Genomic DNA, 17892 nt, shown 5'->3' on the forward strand with positions numbered 1-17892 from the left:
AGAAGTTGTGGGTTTGGGGGTGTTTTCAGAGGAAAGAAAAAGGATGGGATTGATGTTTAGCTCCATTCACAGCTGCTCATCACGTTTGGAAGGTGGATGGAATGAAGATTTCTCCCCGCTGCTGTGGCTGTGCAAAGTCAGTTTTTTGTGGGATTTACCATCTGAATGGAGTCAGTGACAGAATTTCACAAGTAGATATTTAACATCTCCTCTGTATGGATTTATTTGAAGTTTCTGACAAGGCTGCTGGAAAGTAGCTTAAGAGGGAGACAACTCCTGACAAAGTGGAAAATTGTTTCTTATTCCTCACATCTTCCCTTTCCCCTTGTCTCCCAGGCAGGGTTAAGAGACCTGCTGCTGGTAATCACTTTTATCAGTTCTGCTATTAAACAAAGCTCATTATTATTTCCCTGGGATTCATTCACATCAGAAAAACTTGGAATATTTCCTTGTAATTGTCCTGTCCTGTGCAGAGGCTGAATTCTGTCACATTGGCCCCACTTTTTTTTCGTAAATTAAACCAATTTATGAAATGCACCTTTTACCACTGTTTTTTTCTTGTTAAGTTTGACAGCTCCTCTTTCCAGCTCACAGAAATTATTGTTCAGTTGTGTTTTCATTTTTCTGCCTGTGTGTTTGTTTCCTTTTAGATGATTAGCATCACTCAGATGATTTGGTGAGGAAAAAGAACCAAGTAAATAATATTTAACATTTTTCTCTCTGCAACTTACCACCTGAATTTCTTAGAGAAGAAAAAGTTGGTCTTACAATGCAAAGGAGTTAAAAAAATATGTACTAATGTTTGTATTGGCAAGTAGAAATAGGAGGTAAATAGATAGGAGGAAATGTTGGAAAATGAATTATTCCCTGTGGCCTGGGCAGGCTGGCTCCAGTGCATGGATGTTGATTCCCAGGTGGATTCCAGGGCCTGGAACTGAAGCAGATCCCAGATCTGTTCATCCCTGCCTGGTTTAGCAGCCCTGGGGGTGTGGCAGGAGAGGCAAGGCTGGAATCGATGAGCTGATTCCACCTGGGAGTTGTGTTTGCCCATTAATGGGTTAATGACAAGTGGGGTGATTCTGTTTCAGAAAATCACCTCCCCTCAGATCAAGTGATCAACTTTGTTTCTGTTATCACTGAATATTTCAAGCTTTTCTACACTGCCATATTTTTTATTAGATTGCAGAATAATTTTGGAGGGTGTAAAAATGACACCCTCGTCTGCAGTATCTATTTCTTTGACTTCCTCACTGCCTGAAGATTTGTTGGCAGTGGCACATCCTGAGATTAGAAAGTTACAGAATTTCAGGCTGGAACATCTCTCTGAGCGTTTCAGAAAATTTGAGATGTCTCAGTAGAGTTTTAGGATGCATCAATTATAATATTCAAAGCATAATTTCTACTCCTGTCATAAACAAAGCTATTCACCAGTAGTTGAGGATGAGACTTTTTCAGAGCATGTGAGGATGATGCTGCTTGGAGTGTCACATTAATGTAGGAGGCCAGTGACAAGAAAAATACCATTCATAATATGAATTTGTATTAATGAAATTAATATTCAAAATACAGAAGCAAATCCTGTCAGACAATTTAAGTAATTTTAGTTTTTCTAACTTTTTTTTTTTTTTTAATCAAATAAGCTTTGGGTACTGTGAGTGACAAAAAGATGAACAGAACTTGTACCTGCATTTTCATTTTGTTTTCTTGGTCAGTTTCTAAGCAAGATAATTTTTTCCTTCATTTAATCAGTTTTTTATTTAGCACATACAGTTCTTTATCTCAGTGCAGTGTGGCTGAAGGAAATAAAGGGATTAAAATGCACCTTCTTTGAATTTCTTGCTGTATTAAATAACTTACGTGTGACTCCTGAAACAACTTTTTCATGATCTGATCCATGGCTGGAATTGTATTTTACCTGCAGATCCATTTGTAATAATTCAGCTTTAAGTGGGAGAGGTTTCTTTTATAATTAGCCCTTTGCATTCAGCACTGGGGAGTCTGATTCAACAGTTTAGAAAAGTAATTACAGACTATGCCAAATCTGGCTTTCACTCCTGCTTTTATTTCAGTGTTTGTGCCTCCAATTGAAGATCTTTTCTAAAGTGCAGAACTCTGAATTTTGTATTTGCTTGCTGTAGGTGCACAGTCTGATTTCAGTGATGTTAAAACACGAGTGTCTAGCTGGGGATTGAGAAAGGTATTCAAATGAATGGAGTTCCAATGTAAATGTTATTAACAGAGATTAAAAACAACTGAATTGAAAAGCAATTTCAGACGGAACAAATGGAAATTTGTACAGAGTTAACATTAATATTGATTTAGGACTATAAATACATGAATAATAAATACCACTTCTCTCTCCCTTCCAGCATGCACACACACTAAAGTTTATTCCTCCAGAAAACAATTTATTCCTCTAGAAATAACCAAGAGCTTTGAATGTTGTCCCAAGGGGCAGCAGGGCACGTGTTTGGTCACTGGGTTTGTGCTTTTTGTCATCCTGCTACCTGGACAAGAATAACTTGGGCTGTGTTCTTATATATATTATATAAATATAATATATATATATATATTATTATCATATTATATAGAATATATATAATATTTATATATAATATATAAAATATTATTATATATTCTTATATATATATGTTATTTGGTTATGTTACTATTTCTATTTTATAAAATATCTGACATGAATTTATTTCTCCAACGTGTCCCCCATGAACTGGTGTATCCTTTAATGGAGACTTTATTTGGCTTTTCTGCTTTTCACCTGGATCATTTACCCCAATAAGAGACATTAACGTGCCCAAACTTACTGAAATCTTTTGCCTACCAGAGCAATCAATGCTGCCACGTGGGTTTTCTAAATGATTGCATACATGTGAAGAATTAAAAGCTCATTTTTAAAGAATTGCAAAGTTAAGGAAATGATGAATGAAAGCGCAAAAATTACTGCAGATAAAAAAAAAAAAAAATTCAAAGCACTGTGCATTCATCTTATCATTAAATGGAACAGCAGCAATTTGTGAACTAATTTTAATTTCCAGCAAGGAACACCATTCATTAGAAGAGAATCCTTTTTATGGAATAAAAAAGCTGCCTTCCTGAAAGGCATGTATCCTCACTTGATGTGCATTTATGCTCCCAGTTCTATCTGATAACCATTGCAGCCTCACAGAGGAATGTGAGGGGTTTATTTCCTCACTTGATGCACCTGAGTTGTACAGAAATGATCTGGGGACAAATCTGGGGGCTTTGATGGGGTGGGAATGTTCAGGATTTAATGTGCATTGAGCATCAGCTGATGATTCTCCTGTGGAGTCTCTTAGGGCAGCTCTGGGGAAGGAGCGAACGTTCCCAGAGCAGGGATCCACGGATCCAGGGGATTTCAGCATCCAGAGGGGCTCAGAGGCAGGACAGCAATTCCCCCCAGAGCCAGGGACAATGGCAGGAACACTCCTGGCACCTCCCAGCCCTGGGCATTGCCTCCTGCCTTCTCAGGGAACAAGAATTCCCATGGTAATGATAATTCCCAATGAGCTCCTTTGGAGCTGGAAAGCAGCAAAGCCTGGTTTTGGAATTTGGGATGTGCTAGTGCCTTCATTTCTGCAGGAAAATGTACATTAATATCTGAATTTGCTCATGAGCAGGGGATTCTCACAAATAACCCCATGGGGGAGCATTTCTGGGAGCTTTTGTGTATGTCCCTGCATTTGATGTAACTGCCTTATGCCTATTTTATTTAAATGTGGTTTATTTAAATGTGGTTTATTTGAATGTGGCTTTCAATGCAGAGGGCTTTGGGAACTGGAAGAGAGAACCTTTCAGTGATTTTTCAAATTTCAGGTCAGGTATAAACCTGTATCTACCCTTTTTTGCAGTATTTATATAAAGTTCTTGTTCTCTCTTTGTACAAAAATGACATTTGAAAACGGTTTAATTTCCAAGTGCAGCTCTTGACTAAAGGAGAATTATGGTTATTTATCCATATAAAATATTTCTGAGTATTGTGTAGGGAGAGAATTCTCCCTTCCTGCTTCTAGATGGAGCGTGGATTATTTCATTTGTTACATTTGAAGTTGCTGTTACATCACAGAAGTCATCAGAGCGTTTTCTTAGAGTCTTGAGCATTTATTTCAATTTATTCCTTCTCCTTACTGTTCAAAACAAGCTTTAGGGGACAGGAGAAAGTTGCAGCTGTTTAAGGTGAAACAATGATGAACTTGTTGAAACTTTAGGATTTTCTTAATATCAATAAATAATAATGAGCAGAAGGAAGAAACTTCTGTTTGCTATTGGTTATTTAAGACTTGGCCATTTCTGTAGCTTTTTGTATTTAAGTATGAGAAATTATTTCTTAAAAAAATAAATTTGTGATTAATTTAACTTTCTGTTAGCTTCATACAAGAAAACCCCTATTTTTTTTTTTCTAAATTAAAATACTAAGTAGAAGAAAGACTTTGCAGTTCCTGTTGAAGGCACAGCACAGGAAAGTAATGATTTATTTACTGTTGAATCTTTAGTTTTATGTTTAAATGGAAAATGTTTCAAGCAATAATTATAAGCCTAATAACGCTGCATACATCTGCTTTGCAATTAATTTTAGTACATAAATTGTCCAAGTTTCAAGGAACTTTCTGAAGCAGAGCCTGTATTTAAGTACCAGGAATCCCTTTTATTAATTTTTTTCTCCGCTACAGACTTGTGTCAATTGGAATTAACTGGTAATAAATTAATAAAACGTTTTTCAGAATATCCACCTCGTGCCACCAATCTGTAGGGTTTTATTCAAATTGGTTAGCATGAGCAAAGGAACAAGTATCCCATGGTTGGTGGATGTTAAATTTTGCACTAGGATGCTCCTTTCGAAGTTTTTGTAGCTCCAAGACAGCAAAATTTGTGATTTGAGTGTTAGATTTGAGATTGCAGTGATTTGCTTTGCTGTTTGACAGCCCCGAGTCTGCCTGCCCCAGATTTGCATTATTTTGTATCGCCCCAAATGCAAGGAAAGAATCCCTAAAATGCACTTTTGAGAAGGAAATTGACAGTGTATCATCTTCTGAGAGGTTACATTTAAAAACCTTTTATCTCTGAACACTCGCCTGATATTTAAATGGAGCTGCCAAAGCAACCAAGACACACTTGATTTAACTGCTGGTGCTTGTAATTCTAAAAATCATCTCAGGGGCTGCTGGGTTTCATCAGCACTGGCAGAAAATCCCCCTGCTGAAAGCACAGTGATGGAAGATAGGGAGAATTAGTTTGTACAAATAATCTGCTTTTCTTTTCCAAACTAGAGGCTTTTTCCCGAAATTCAGGGCATCGGTGAATAAACAGAGTTTTCCTCCTCTGTTTTTGCATTGCTAATTGTTTAAGCTCGTGGCATCTCAGCAGTTTGAATCCTCTTGAAGAACTGACCCTGCCAAGCTAAAAATCAGATTACAAGCAATTTGGGCTATATTTAGTTACTTATATTCAATTGACATTATTAAGCTATAGAAACCACCAGTATTTGATGTTGTTGAGCTCGAATGTACTTCAGCTGTTTACTTAGGCTTTGGAGAGAGTGTTTCCCCAGCACACAGAATGATCTGTGTGTGCTGAGCTGCCTCTTTATAGGTAAAAGTTTAAAAATAAGCTAATTAGTGGATTAGAAACGTGGCCAGGAGCTCTTGCAGTTAGAGGGAACAACATCAGCGACACATTCTGAAATGCCAGCCCTGAGCAGCCCAGGCACACTCACACAAACACTCCCAGGAGCTGAAATGTGTTTATTTGTTTATTTATTTGGAGATTCTGTTGTTCACAGACACTCTTGATAGAACTGTTACCACTCAATTTCATCTCCACTGAGAAATGTCCTCTGTGGCCCTGTGGCATTTACTTATCCTGTCACTTTGCTGATTTTTCACCCTGGAATAATAAAATAAATAAATCATCCCCCTTCTAAAAGAGCTTTGAAATATTTGCATGACTGGTGTCACATTTGGTGTGACTGGATGTTTGTCATGGAGGTCAGGAGATAGAACTGAATTAAGGGGAGGTTAAATGTTCTGATTCTGCTGCAGATAAATTTTCCAGACCTGCAGCTCATTACCCACCTGTGTTTGCTGTGAATCTTTGGTCAAAGTGAACTTCTGAAAATACAGTGCTGAGAAAAGGGGAATGATTTTGCTGTTCTAATGGAATGGCTCTCCTTCTCTGGCCTGGAACCAGTTGTGTTTGGTTTGTTATTTAATACAGTAAATGGCAATGCTGCTAATTATTGTCCCAAATAATCAACTTTCTAAATTAGTGGGGGAAAACAATCAATCAGTTTGTTGTGATGCCATTACAAACCTAATTTCAGAGTTGCTGTGCAGGTTTTTTATCTGGCCATTTAAAGGGAAGTGCATTTCCTTCATTTACTCCTGTGCTTTGAGCATGCACGGTTACTAAGCTGTAACCCTTTTAGAATTAGATATTTCCCAATTAAAGTTGAGTTTAACCTTGTGGAAAAACAACTTTAATCTCCTGCTTGGTCAAGTCCAGTTTCCCTACTGAGAGCCAGGATAACATGAGCATGTCTTTGGTAGAGGAATTAAGGCTTCAGCAGTTCCAGCCTTCCCTTTTCTGCCCTCTGCTTTGTTTATTGTGAGTAAATTCCAAGAGAGACGTGAGAAATCCTGCTGGAAAGGACTGTCAGTCTGTCTTCTGATCAATCTGAAAGTTTGAAAAGCCAGGGTGGAGTCACAGGGGCTTCTTGTGGGGTGTGTGGAGTAGCAGGTGTATCTTGAAGCAGAGCACACCTCCATCATTTCCAACCCAAATCCCCCTGTTTTGTTTTTCAGCCTCTTTTTCTCATCTTTAACGAGCCATGGCGAAGCTTTCTGGGATGAATGTGGGTGATTCTGTGGGTGGGTGGGTTTTTAATCACTCCAAGCATGAAATTTTCCTGAAGGTATACTGAAATTCTGTATTTTCCTCTGTGGTGCACTAAGCAGCCAAAGAATTGTTAGTCTGTTTTTATTGCAAGCCATCAAGTAACAGACGTGCTGTTTAGATATTTCATGTGAATTGCTTAATTTGATGTAGTCTGCATGTTGCTCAGTGAAATGGAATTTGAAAAACTTTAAATTGGTCATCTGGCAAGATTCCAGATGTTTGTTTTTATCCTGGTATGTGCTTTTTACAGCACTTTGATTGGTACTTGGTTTTATTCCCTTTATTATATCTATGTATTTTAATATCTTCATCTTCATTGTTGGGAAAAGAATTCTACCCAGGCCTGCGTAATTGATCATGAGATATTCCATTTTTTTATGAACAAAACATGATATAAGCCAGGAGGGAGCTATTAGTAAATCTGTGTTTCAGTGCTTGACCAGTAATGTGAAAATTGTTGATTTGCTTTGAGACAAGGCTGCCTTAAGGGTGTGAACACAGCATGATGAGAGGTAACAAAATGTTCAGTAGGGTAAGGGAGCATTCAGCTTCTTCAGGGGCTGCTGGGAAATCCATTTTTCTCTACCTGCTTCTGTAGAGAGTCTGTAACAAAATTTAGTCTAGCAGCTAAATTACCAGATTAAAATTATCAGTCCATAATTCACACGCAAAGGAGAAAAATACAGAAGGGTTGTGGATCAGGAATCAAGACCTAAGAGTGTGAGGAAAAGCTTTGGAGAGGTTTTTCTCCACTATAATGGAGATAAACAGTAATGGACTTGTGCCTCTGGGAGGATGTGGCTCATGGCAGGGTAAATTGTGTCTGCTCTTTCTTGTGAGGTAAAAATCCAGAAACTCAGCACAGTAAGAATTGCAGTATTAACAGTATGTTCCTGAGAAAGTAAAATTCATTAATTAGAATATTTGCTAAGGGTGTGTTCTTTATTTTGTGGTGCAGAGGTGGCACTGTCAAGTGTTGGTTTCATGTTTTTCCCTTTGTATTGATGGCATAAAGAGAAGTCAGGGCACTCTGAAGCTGTGGGGCTGGGAGGATGAGGAACCTCTCAGAAATAGCTGTGAGCAGACCTGGGGGGAGGAAAAGTCAAAGCACCACACAGAAACCAAAAAAAAAATATTAAAGAGAAGTGTTAGTAATTAATCTTCATGAAAAATCCTGTTTTTTTTATAGGAATATTGAATCTGTGAACTAACATAAAACTGTTTATATACCCTCAGTCATGTCTAAGAAAAGCTTTTGTAAACTTTCCCAGATGGTGAATTTAGCCAGTTCAGCTGGATTTTCAGGGTCACTTGGGACTCATTTTTCGTTACCTTGCTCTTGCTCTTTCAAGGGGTTTTCTCTCCTTGTTTCCCCCTCGTTCAGATGTGCACAGAAAGAATTAAATCTCTTCTCTTGCCAGACTCAACTGTGCTTTTTTAAGAGCTTTTCACTCCTTTTCTTATCACATAATATTTCTTTTCTTTCTTTTTTTTCCCCTCTTTGATCCATCTTAAAGCAAAGTGGAAATGCTCACCGTGTTCCAGGTGATAACTATAGGATTATTTAGGTGTAATCTTTGCTTGGATTGAATTTGAAAAGCACCTAATAATGTGTCATGTTTTACTGCACAATGTTCACTTCTCTTACAACTATTTGATGTCAGGGAAAAAAAAAAGAAAAGACAAATCCCTTTGGAAAATGATCCTTTGTATTTTTACTGGTCTGGACTAAGGCAGAGTTTTCATAAAGTTAATAGTTTAAAATACAAGAACTTTGGAACATTACAACTGAAAATTGTGTTATGCAAAGCACAATATCAATTTTCTTTGACAGTTTATTTCTACCTTCAGATTTTCATTCTTTTTTACAAAGGAAAGCCCTGATATGAGAAGACATAAGATTATATTGATTCTTTCATACTGGGTTGTAGTAAGAGCTCTGTGAACAGGAGTGTGCAGATAAGCTGTGCATCCCATTGTAGTGTGAATAAAAGGAGAAATTGGGGAATGTCACAAATGTGAGGCAGAATGAAACTCAGGAGGTGAAGATGGGGGAGAATCAAGAACTTCCAGTCATTTATTTTTCCATTTTTTTCATTTCTCAAAAAACAGATATTTTGTAAATTGCCTGGTATGGATTTTTGTGCATTTAACTGCAGGCATTAGATCAGAGATCTCTGTTGGATTTTTGGTTGAATCCCTGGGATGATGGAGGGAGCTCTGCTCTGTTCTGCACCTTGAGACATCCCCTGAAATTCTCCTGAGAGCTGAGGGAGCTGCAGAGAGAGCTGGGGAGGGGAAGGAGGAGAGAATAAAAAAGAGCCTGTGTTGGCTGCTTGGGGGCAGAACTTCTCTGCCAGCAGTTCACAGAGCACATGGACAATTAAACAGGAGAAAAAGTCATGTACAGATTCCAAAGAATGAAATTCCATGAACAAAACTCTACTTCTGTACATGTAACAGAGATTTAAGGGCTCCTTGGTTGTAAATCTTTGCCTGAGGGAAACTGGGCTTTCATCCTTAAATTTATATTAAACCAAGTTATCCAGATGACTGAAAGATATTTTTGTCAAGCACTGTGCTTTATTAGAGTGATAGTCCATTAGAAGTCCATCCTCTAATTATTGTATGCTTATTTTAAAATCAGAAATTGAAAGGGAAGCGCATTCTATAAATCCCTGGAGCTGCAGCTTTTCAATCCCAAAAATCAAACTGTCCTGAGATTCTGCTTTAGCAAAACTGCTGCTGTTGGTGGAGCTGCTTTTTGCCCTCCACACTTCTCCACACATTTTTTTTTTGAAGGGCTGAAGTGTTTTGGAGGGGAGGGATGTCACTGAGCAGTGAGAGGTAAAGGAATGATGGATTTCAGATCCTGATTGCCCTGTGAGTCTGCTCCTGCCTTTTCCCTCTGGCCAGAGCAGTTGTTTAAAGGACATTTTCAAGTGTCTGAAACAGAATTTTGAGGGATAACTTCACTTTCCTGACTTTTCCTTGGTTTAATCCCAGTCACTGGGGACCAGGCAGTTCGTCTGCAGGCAGTGGTGAGCTTCTAGCAAATAATTGCCCAAGTTATTAATCCCAAAAATTATTTCTGGTGGGGAAAGAGGAGTGGAGGGACATGCACCACTTTACTCAAATCATGTTTGATGTGTGGCTTCACATAGGCACCTCCTATTCAAAATAAAGGTGCAAAATAAATTCATTTTCATGCAGTCTCTCACTTTCATTTTCTCCTCTGCTTGAGTTTGTGAACACCAGTGCAGCAGCTGTTTGTGCTGAACAAATCTCAATTTGAATAAAGGTGTTCCATGGGTTGTTATTTTCCTCAGGTGACATAAAATTCTTTTTCCTCCTTGATTTGGAACATGTGGGCTCTTGATTATACAATCAACAGTTACAAGATATACATATATATATATATATATATATACAATATAACAATTATACAATCAGCAGTTATAAGCTATACATATATATACAATATAACAATTATATAATTAATAGTTATAAGATATACATGTATAATTGTTTTATTGTGTATATATAATCAGCAGTTATAAGCTATACATATATATACAATATAACAATTATGCAATCAACAGTTACACTATATACATATATATAATATAACAATTATACGATCAAGTTATAAGGCATATATATGTATACAATATAACAATTATGCAATCAATAGTTATAAGATATACATATATATGCAATATAACAATTATACAATCAATAGTTGTAAGATATACATGTATAATTGTTATATTGTGTATATATATAATCAGCAGTTATAAGTCATACATATATATACAATATAACAATTATGCAATCAACAGTTACACTATATACATATATGTATATACAATATAACAATTATGAAATAAATAGTTATAAGATATACATGTATAATTGTTATATTGTGTATATATAATCATGAATTATAAGATATACATATATATATACAAAATAACAATTATACAATCAATAGTTATAAGATATACATGTATAATTGTTATATTGTGTATATATAATCAGCAGTTATAAGTTATACATGTATACGTATACAATATAACAATTATGCAATCAACAGTTACACTATATACATATATGTATATATAATATAAAAATTATACAATCAAGTTATAAGGTATGTATATACAATATGACAATTATACAATCAGTAGTTATAAGATATACATGTATAATTTTTATATTGTGTATATATAATCAGCAGTTATAAGTTATACATAAGTGTACAATATAACAATTATACAATCAAGTTATAATATATATATCTATATATATACAATATAACAATTATACAATCAACAGTTACACTATATACATATATATAATATAATAATTATACAATCACCAGTTATAAGATATACATATATATAAATATAGATATATGTGTACATATATATATACAATATAACAATTATACAATCAACAGGTTTTCAGATTTCTCCAAACAAGGAATTGAGGACTTCTGCCATGGCAGCCCTAAGGGAAACCTAAAATTCCAGAGGGGAATTTCTCTTTTCCTTCCCCAACCTTTCCCAAAAGCTTCCTCTCCATGCAGTAACCATCAGCTCTGCTGCTTGCAGCATGGGGTGCAGGTGACAGCTCAAACATCCTGCCCTGAAAGATTCAGAGCTGGAATTATTGTTTAAATCATCGATTATGTGATCCAAAGCTAATAAAATATTTCTAGGAGTGGCCACCAGGCTTTTTTTTTTTGCTGAAATACCTAAAAACTGTTTTTTTTCTCGTTGTTTGAACGTGTCAACACTTTATGTTCTTTGAAACAGTCACAGCTAATTTGAATATATTATGCAAAACTAATTTAACAACAGCATTTCATATGTACGAGCTGCATTTCTGTTGTTTTCTTTCTTGTTTTTCTTCATCTAAAGAGATTTTTATCTAATTGTTCTCCAGGGAAGGGATGCTACAAATCCATTACTCTGGCAACATTTTCTGTTTGATATATTGTTGACTATCATGTTCTCTCTGCTGCCTTCTAATTAATGCAGGAATAGTGATTAATTGTTTGCCACCACAAAATAAATAAGATATTTGAGTTTGAAAAAAGGCTACAAATACCATTCTTCAGACTGTTTCAAATTATTTAAACATCAGAATATCAGAAATGAGAATTAAGATGTGGATGATTGTTGTTGTCAGGCAGTTTGAAGGCACTTTCAGAATCCTGGTGATGTCATCAGTGGAGATAAAGGATGAAAGGTTTGCTTTGCCTCCAGCGGTTGCAGAGCTCCTAAAAACTCTCTTTAAGATGGGAAAATGGAATTCAGGGATTATTTCTCTGTTAGGGTAATGGGAAAAACAATTTCTGGGTTCAGCAACTTTCTTTGACTAATAAAACCCACAAGTGGTTCAGGTTAATTTAGGTTAATGCCCAGCTCTAATTTTGGAGTGCTTTTTTAAGCTAGATAAGATCTTGCTTTCTCTCTAGCCTGTGGCTTCAGAAATTTTGCTTTTTGTGTTCTCTTTGGAGAGCCAAGTGCTCTTGTTTTTAAAATTTTTAAGGTTTTCTTTTTGCTACCCCAGGAAAATCCTAATTTGCCACCTAAATCTCGGAGCCAACTTTCCCAGTATAAATCAGTTCAAGACACAGCCTGTGGAGCTTTGCTCCTTGGACTGAATATTTTATGAAGTAGACCCTCATTTATCAGTTTTTGCTCAGAGACTTCCTCTGGGACTTTTAGAGAATTGAGCAGTGATCTTTGTGTCCTCGTTAACAGAAGTATAAATAAAAAAGTAATATTGAAATGATGTTGACAAAGGCTTTCTCCTGTGCATAACAATGTGGTGGAATCAATGGAAATTGGCTTTCCATCCTGGAGAAGTTTGAATGCAGCAGAGTTAGGGACTGATATGATTGCTTTGAGGATGTAAACACTGGCAGATTCTTTTAGTGTTTACCAAGATGAAAGTTTTGTGGCCATTTAGGCACCAGTCAGAAAGCTTCATCTTAATTAACACGAATTAAGTGGTGTTCTGAGATTTTGGGAGCAGGAGCAGGTCACAGCCAGGGTTGTTCTTGCATGGGTGTGACCTTCCTGTGCTTCATTTCCACGAGCACAAAACCCTCTCAAAATCCTGAATTTTTGCAACAAATGCAATCGTGTTACATAATTCTGGTAATTAATGATAATTTCAGGTACTAATGGAACAAAGGGAGAGGAAGATCCCTCCTGGCTCAAAGGTAGCTGAGAATCCACTGATCTTTTGTGGTTTGGTTTGTTTGGGTTTTTTTCCTGAGCTCTTCTGTCAGATGCTGAATGATGAGGTAATTTGCTTTGTAATGAGAAGGAAATTCTCACACTGAGCTTTTTATGGGTGTTTTATTAGGGAATCTTTAAGCTTTTCAGAAGCACATGGTTTTGTGTACACAGATAAAGTTGGGCTCCTGCTATGGCTCTTGGTTTCTTTGGGTTCTAATTTGGGTAGAGTGAAGTGTCTTGCAATGAAGATTTCTACATATTTTTTTTTTTGTTTTGTTTTGTTTTTGCAAAGGCTTCCAACGGGAAAAAAAGATTAGGGATATAATTGTGATTCATAATTATCTGTGTATGCTCCAGAAGTCTTGGCTGCTGTGCAGGCACAGAGATGCATTATGGATGGAGTGTGAGTGATAAAATTGTTAGCATGTGTTTACATCCTGATAGCAGGTGAAAATAGAGCTATCAGTGGAAATGACTTACTGCTATTAAAGCTGAATTTCTGTCTTCAGTTAATAAGTCCTGTTTGCATTGCCACAGTTCAGTTCAAAGAATGCTCTATTATGAATGAGCTGGGAGATTAGAAACTAAGAGCTCTTGTGCTGCCTTCATTAAAGATGACACCGTGACTCAAATGTTCTCTTCTAACAAGTTAAAGCTGATTTTTAGCCTGGTGTTCCTCAAGCCAGAATCCTGCTCTGCAGTGTTTTACAAGAAAATGTGGTAAAAACGAGCTTCCAAATAAAGTCCTTTCTCCTACTTGAACAAGCACCTTTAAACTTGCCAGTGAAAAAATCTGTGGTTTTGGTTTGGAGTGTCGAGAACAAAACCAAGTTTAGAGTTTTTAAATGAGCTCTTGGTAAAGCTTCCATCTCTTTTCAGGAAAACTGCTGGAATTAAACATTGCTGGTACACAAAGCTGACACAGCTCAGATTCCTCACTGATTTTTGTCATGAGGTTATGTTGGCATATCTGACTGTGCTCCCCTGGAATGAGGCTCAATCAGGACATTTCCAGGGGAATCTTTAAATTACTGATATTTTACAGGTAGGAAGGTTGGATGAAGCACCCAGATTCTGTCAGTAACTTTGTTAATATTGCATGGTCTGTGACTGGGAATTATTGTCTTTACAGCTCTGCTTTGTCTTTACAAAATTAAGCACGGTTGAAATACTCAATTCTCTCTTTGCTCACCCCGTTCATCCGTCTTGCTGACATCCCTTTGTCTTGCAGGCCATTTGTTAAAGACATTTCTTACTTGCAGTTTGGTACTTAATAGATAAAAAATAATCATGTTGAAATTACAGTGTCTATTTCTAGAGTGGTGCTTTAAAATATCAATTTTCAGCAGCAGTACTGGGGATTTTTAGTGCTTACTGTGCTTATTTCTAATGTGAGTGTGCAACAGCAGTGGAGAACTGGGAGCTCTGTCTCCAAGAATAGGCTGCAAATCTGGAATTGTCAAAGTATTTTTCTTTGTTTTTTATGACTTTTTGATCATTTTTGGGTTTGTATTATGTAAAATTGTTTCCAAAGGATCCACTAAATTAATTTGTACATTTATGTGTATTTCTTTCTGGTGAGCTGCTCACGACAGCAATCTGCTGACTCTACGGCAATTCATGTTTTTCTAAAATTTTTAGACTGTGCTCAATAATTCAGTAATGTGCCATTATTACCTATTTAATGTATTCTTGCCATTAAACTTTCATTTCCTTTTGTGCAGTTAAATGTCACTGAAGACTGAACTGTACCAGGTTTATCTTGAGATGAGCAACTCAGCAGTCCAAGCTTGGAATTCTAATCAAGCAGGTTAAACTTGTTTTCAGTAAACTGAGAATTAGGTATTGCTGCTGCTGTGGCACTGTATAGGCAGATATTGTTTCAAAATCTTGATTTGATATGAATTAATATCCATCACTGTGTTGGTTCCTGTTTCTCAATAAACTTTATGAACTGCCAGCCTTGCTCTTAGGCCACCGAGGCTTTAATTGGGAGGATTGCTTGGAAAACTTGGGATTGCTGAAGTTTTCAGTCATACTTTTAAGAACCAATTTTTAAATGTTTATTTTTGTACTCTCCCATTAGTTAAAGTGGGCAAATCCAGGTGGGATATTTGGCCTCTTTCCCATGGAAGGTATTTTCAGCTTTGCTGTGCTTGCCTGTGGCTCGTGCAGTGACGCTTTTGGTACCTCTCAGGTCCTCACAGCATCCAAGTGAAACGTGAACAGAGCATCCACCTGAACTCCCAGGCTCAGTTCTTTGGGTTCAGTCTGATGGCAGAAAGAAATGGGGTTTTATTTCAGATTTCTCCATGTCCCTGTTTAGTTTTGCAGGTTGTTGTTCTGCAGTGGGGAGTAATTAGAAAGGAGGCTCTAAATGAGAGGGGCTGAAGCAGAGGGCAGAATTCTGCCCTGGCAGCAGCCAGAATTCCCAGGGAAGGAGCTGTTCCATGGAAAAGCCACGAGGAGCTGGGCTGCAGGGTTTCTGGAGCTCAGGGAGTCACTGGTGTCTTTTATTCTGGGGTTTGATGTGTGCAGCAAACGCTTTCATCAGCCCCAGTTCTGTGTCAGCAGAGCTGGTTTAATCCTGGAGCAGATGTGGTTTTTTCCCAGTGATTTGTGACTTTGTGGCTCCAAACAAGCCCAGAGAAGAAAAGAGCAGACTAAAATGCACTTGCTTTGAGGCAAACCAATATTTCCTTTAGTAGCTTGCACCCTTCCTCTATTTGCAAAATAATTGTTAATTTTTTTATGTTGTTTTTTTTTTTTTTTTCACATAGGGAGAAAAAAAGCACCACATTTTTCTATTTAAAAGCATTATGTCAAACTTTTAATGATGGCTGCTGGGATGAAAGTCAATCTCAGTCTCATTTCTAGGCTTCCACACTTCCTAAGGAAAAAAAAAAAGACTTCTGTTGTTCCATGGTGTTTTTCTCACTAATAATTTCTCAAAGCTTTTGTCAGTTTGCTGGGACGAGTGGGTGGATATTTCATTTTTCTAAGTTTGGTGAAATTACAGCCTCAAAAAAGGGAACCTAATACAGGCAGCCTGAGGCATGAGCTGCATGGCTGGGCAGGAAAGAATCCACAAAGAATTCTGTAATAAAAGGCAAAGAGAATTAGATGTCATACTGTATGATTTTGTCATTGATAGTTCTGCACATTTTACATATAAATATATGTGAGGTGGGGGATATGACTTCACTTGAGCAGTGAGATCATAGATTCCCACAGCAAACTAAATTTCACTGGGTGTTTTCATAGAATTCATTTTATAAAATTGTTCATCTCTTCAAATAAAAATGGCCACAGTATTTAAAAATTTTATAGAGCAAGTTGTATTTTCTGTCAGTGGCAAATCTTCACCGTTGGAAAGGGATCATTTATGGTATGAACTTGCTGCCATTAATAATCTTAATTCATCAAATGGTGAGATCAGTAATATTGCTGTTAATATTAACTCATAAAAATGTCATATTTGGAAGCAGAACAGCACCTGCAGATTTTGCAGATGGAACCTTTGTCCTGAGATCTCTTTCCCTGGGGACTGTTTCCTTTATTTACCGTGGGTTTATTTTTATTCCTTTATTTGTGCTGCTTTGAGTCATTTTCCTTAACAAAAGCTCACAGCTTTGCTGAGAGTGCCCGAGAGCAATATGAGAAACTGTCCAACATGCACAACAACATGACAAAATTGTATGAGAATTTGGGAGAATACTTCACCTTTGATCCCAAAGCAATAAGCATAGAAGAATTCTTTGGCGATCTGAGCAACTTCAGAACTCTGTTTTTGGTGAGTAATACCAGTAAAATGTTGTATATTTTCTTATATCTTTTTTTTTCTCCCAGTTTTAATTCTTTCCTTGTCCTTCTATTTTTTCTGTTGTGCTTAATTTTGTGTTTTGTTCCATGGCAGGAAGTTGGGTGAACATTTCCAGAATTATTTTACATTTTGGTCATTGTCCTCCAGTGTGTAACTTGACAACTCAACTGTGGATAAGATTGAGGCAAATTTAATCCAAATTTGATATTTTAGCAATATAATGAATCAGTTTTTATGGACCAGGGCAATCATTAAAAGTTGACAGTGAAACAATTTTATTTTATTTTTTTTCTATAAGGGGTAGAAAAATACAAAACAGAATTAAGATTTTCTGCAGCATCTTGATGCTTGCAAGAAGTTTTCCCAGAGAAAAATGCTCTGAAATTCCTTTAACCTGTGGGATCTATTTTGAAAAAGTAGTGAGCACTGATAAGAATTCAGGAGCAATCAGAGAAGAGTGAGGGAAGAGAACATCTCCAAACATTCCCTAGAGTGTGCACAAGTGTTAAATTTGTCCACTCCACATTGCTCTAACACCTCCCTGCTTTCTCTCAGCTGTCCCAGAAACTTCTCTTAATATTTTGGTGATTGGCTGAAGTATAATTCCAAATATTTTATGAATATTGATGGTTCATTTTTTCCTGTTCAGCATTCTTTTCTGTTCTTGCCAGTGGCTGTAGAGCAAAGCCCCTTCCTTGTGCCATGAGCCAGGTCAGTGTCGAGGTTCCAAAGTCCTTCCCCTTGCTGGAGCATCACAGGAATTAAGTAATTCAGGATTTTCCTTTGCCAGTGGAACAGGAGTCAAACTGGAGCCTGGAGAATAAAGAAAAATGTGAATTCTCCTGGAGCTGTCAACTGCAGAGAAATTGAATAAAAAGTAGC

The 17892-nt window shown here is 36.9% G+C and overlaps 1 protein-coding gene across 1 annotated transcript in view; it reads left to right on the plus strand.

Moving 5' to 3' along the window:
* The window catches only part of DIAPH2 (diaphanous related formin 2), a 184671-nt gene that overhangs the window by 96189 nt on the left and 70590 nt on the right, over window positions 1-17892 (plus strand). The window contains exon 25 of the mRNA XM_058848183.1: window positions 16815-16980. Coding sequence (XP_058704166.1) covers window positions 16815-16980 — 166 coding nt within the window. The remainder of the gene's footprint in view (window positions 1-16814; window positions 16981-17892) is intronic.

This window comes from Poecile atricapillus, chromosome 12 (assembly GCF_030490865.1).
Source record: "Poecile atricapillus isolate bPoeAtr1 chromosome 12, bPoeAtr1.hap1, whole genome shotgun sequence".
Taxonomy (NCBI): domain Eukaryota; kingdom Metazoa; phylum Chordata; class Aves; order Passeriformes; family Paridae; genus Poecile; species Poecile atricapillus.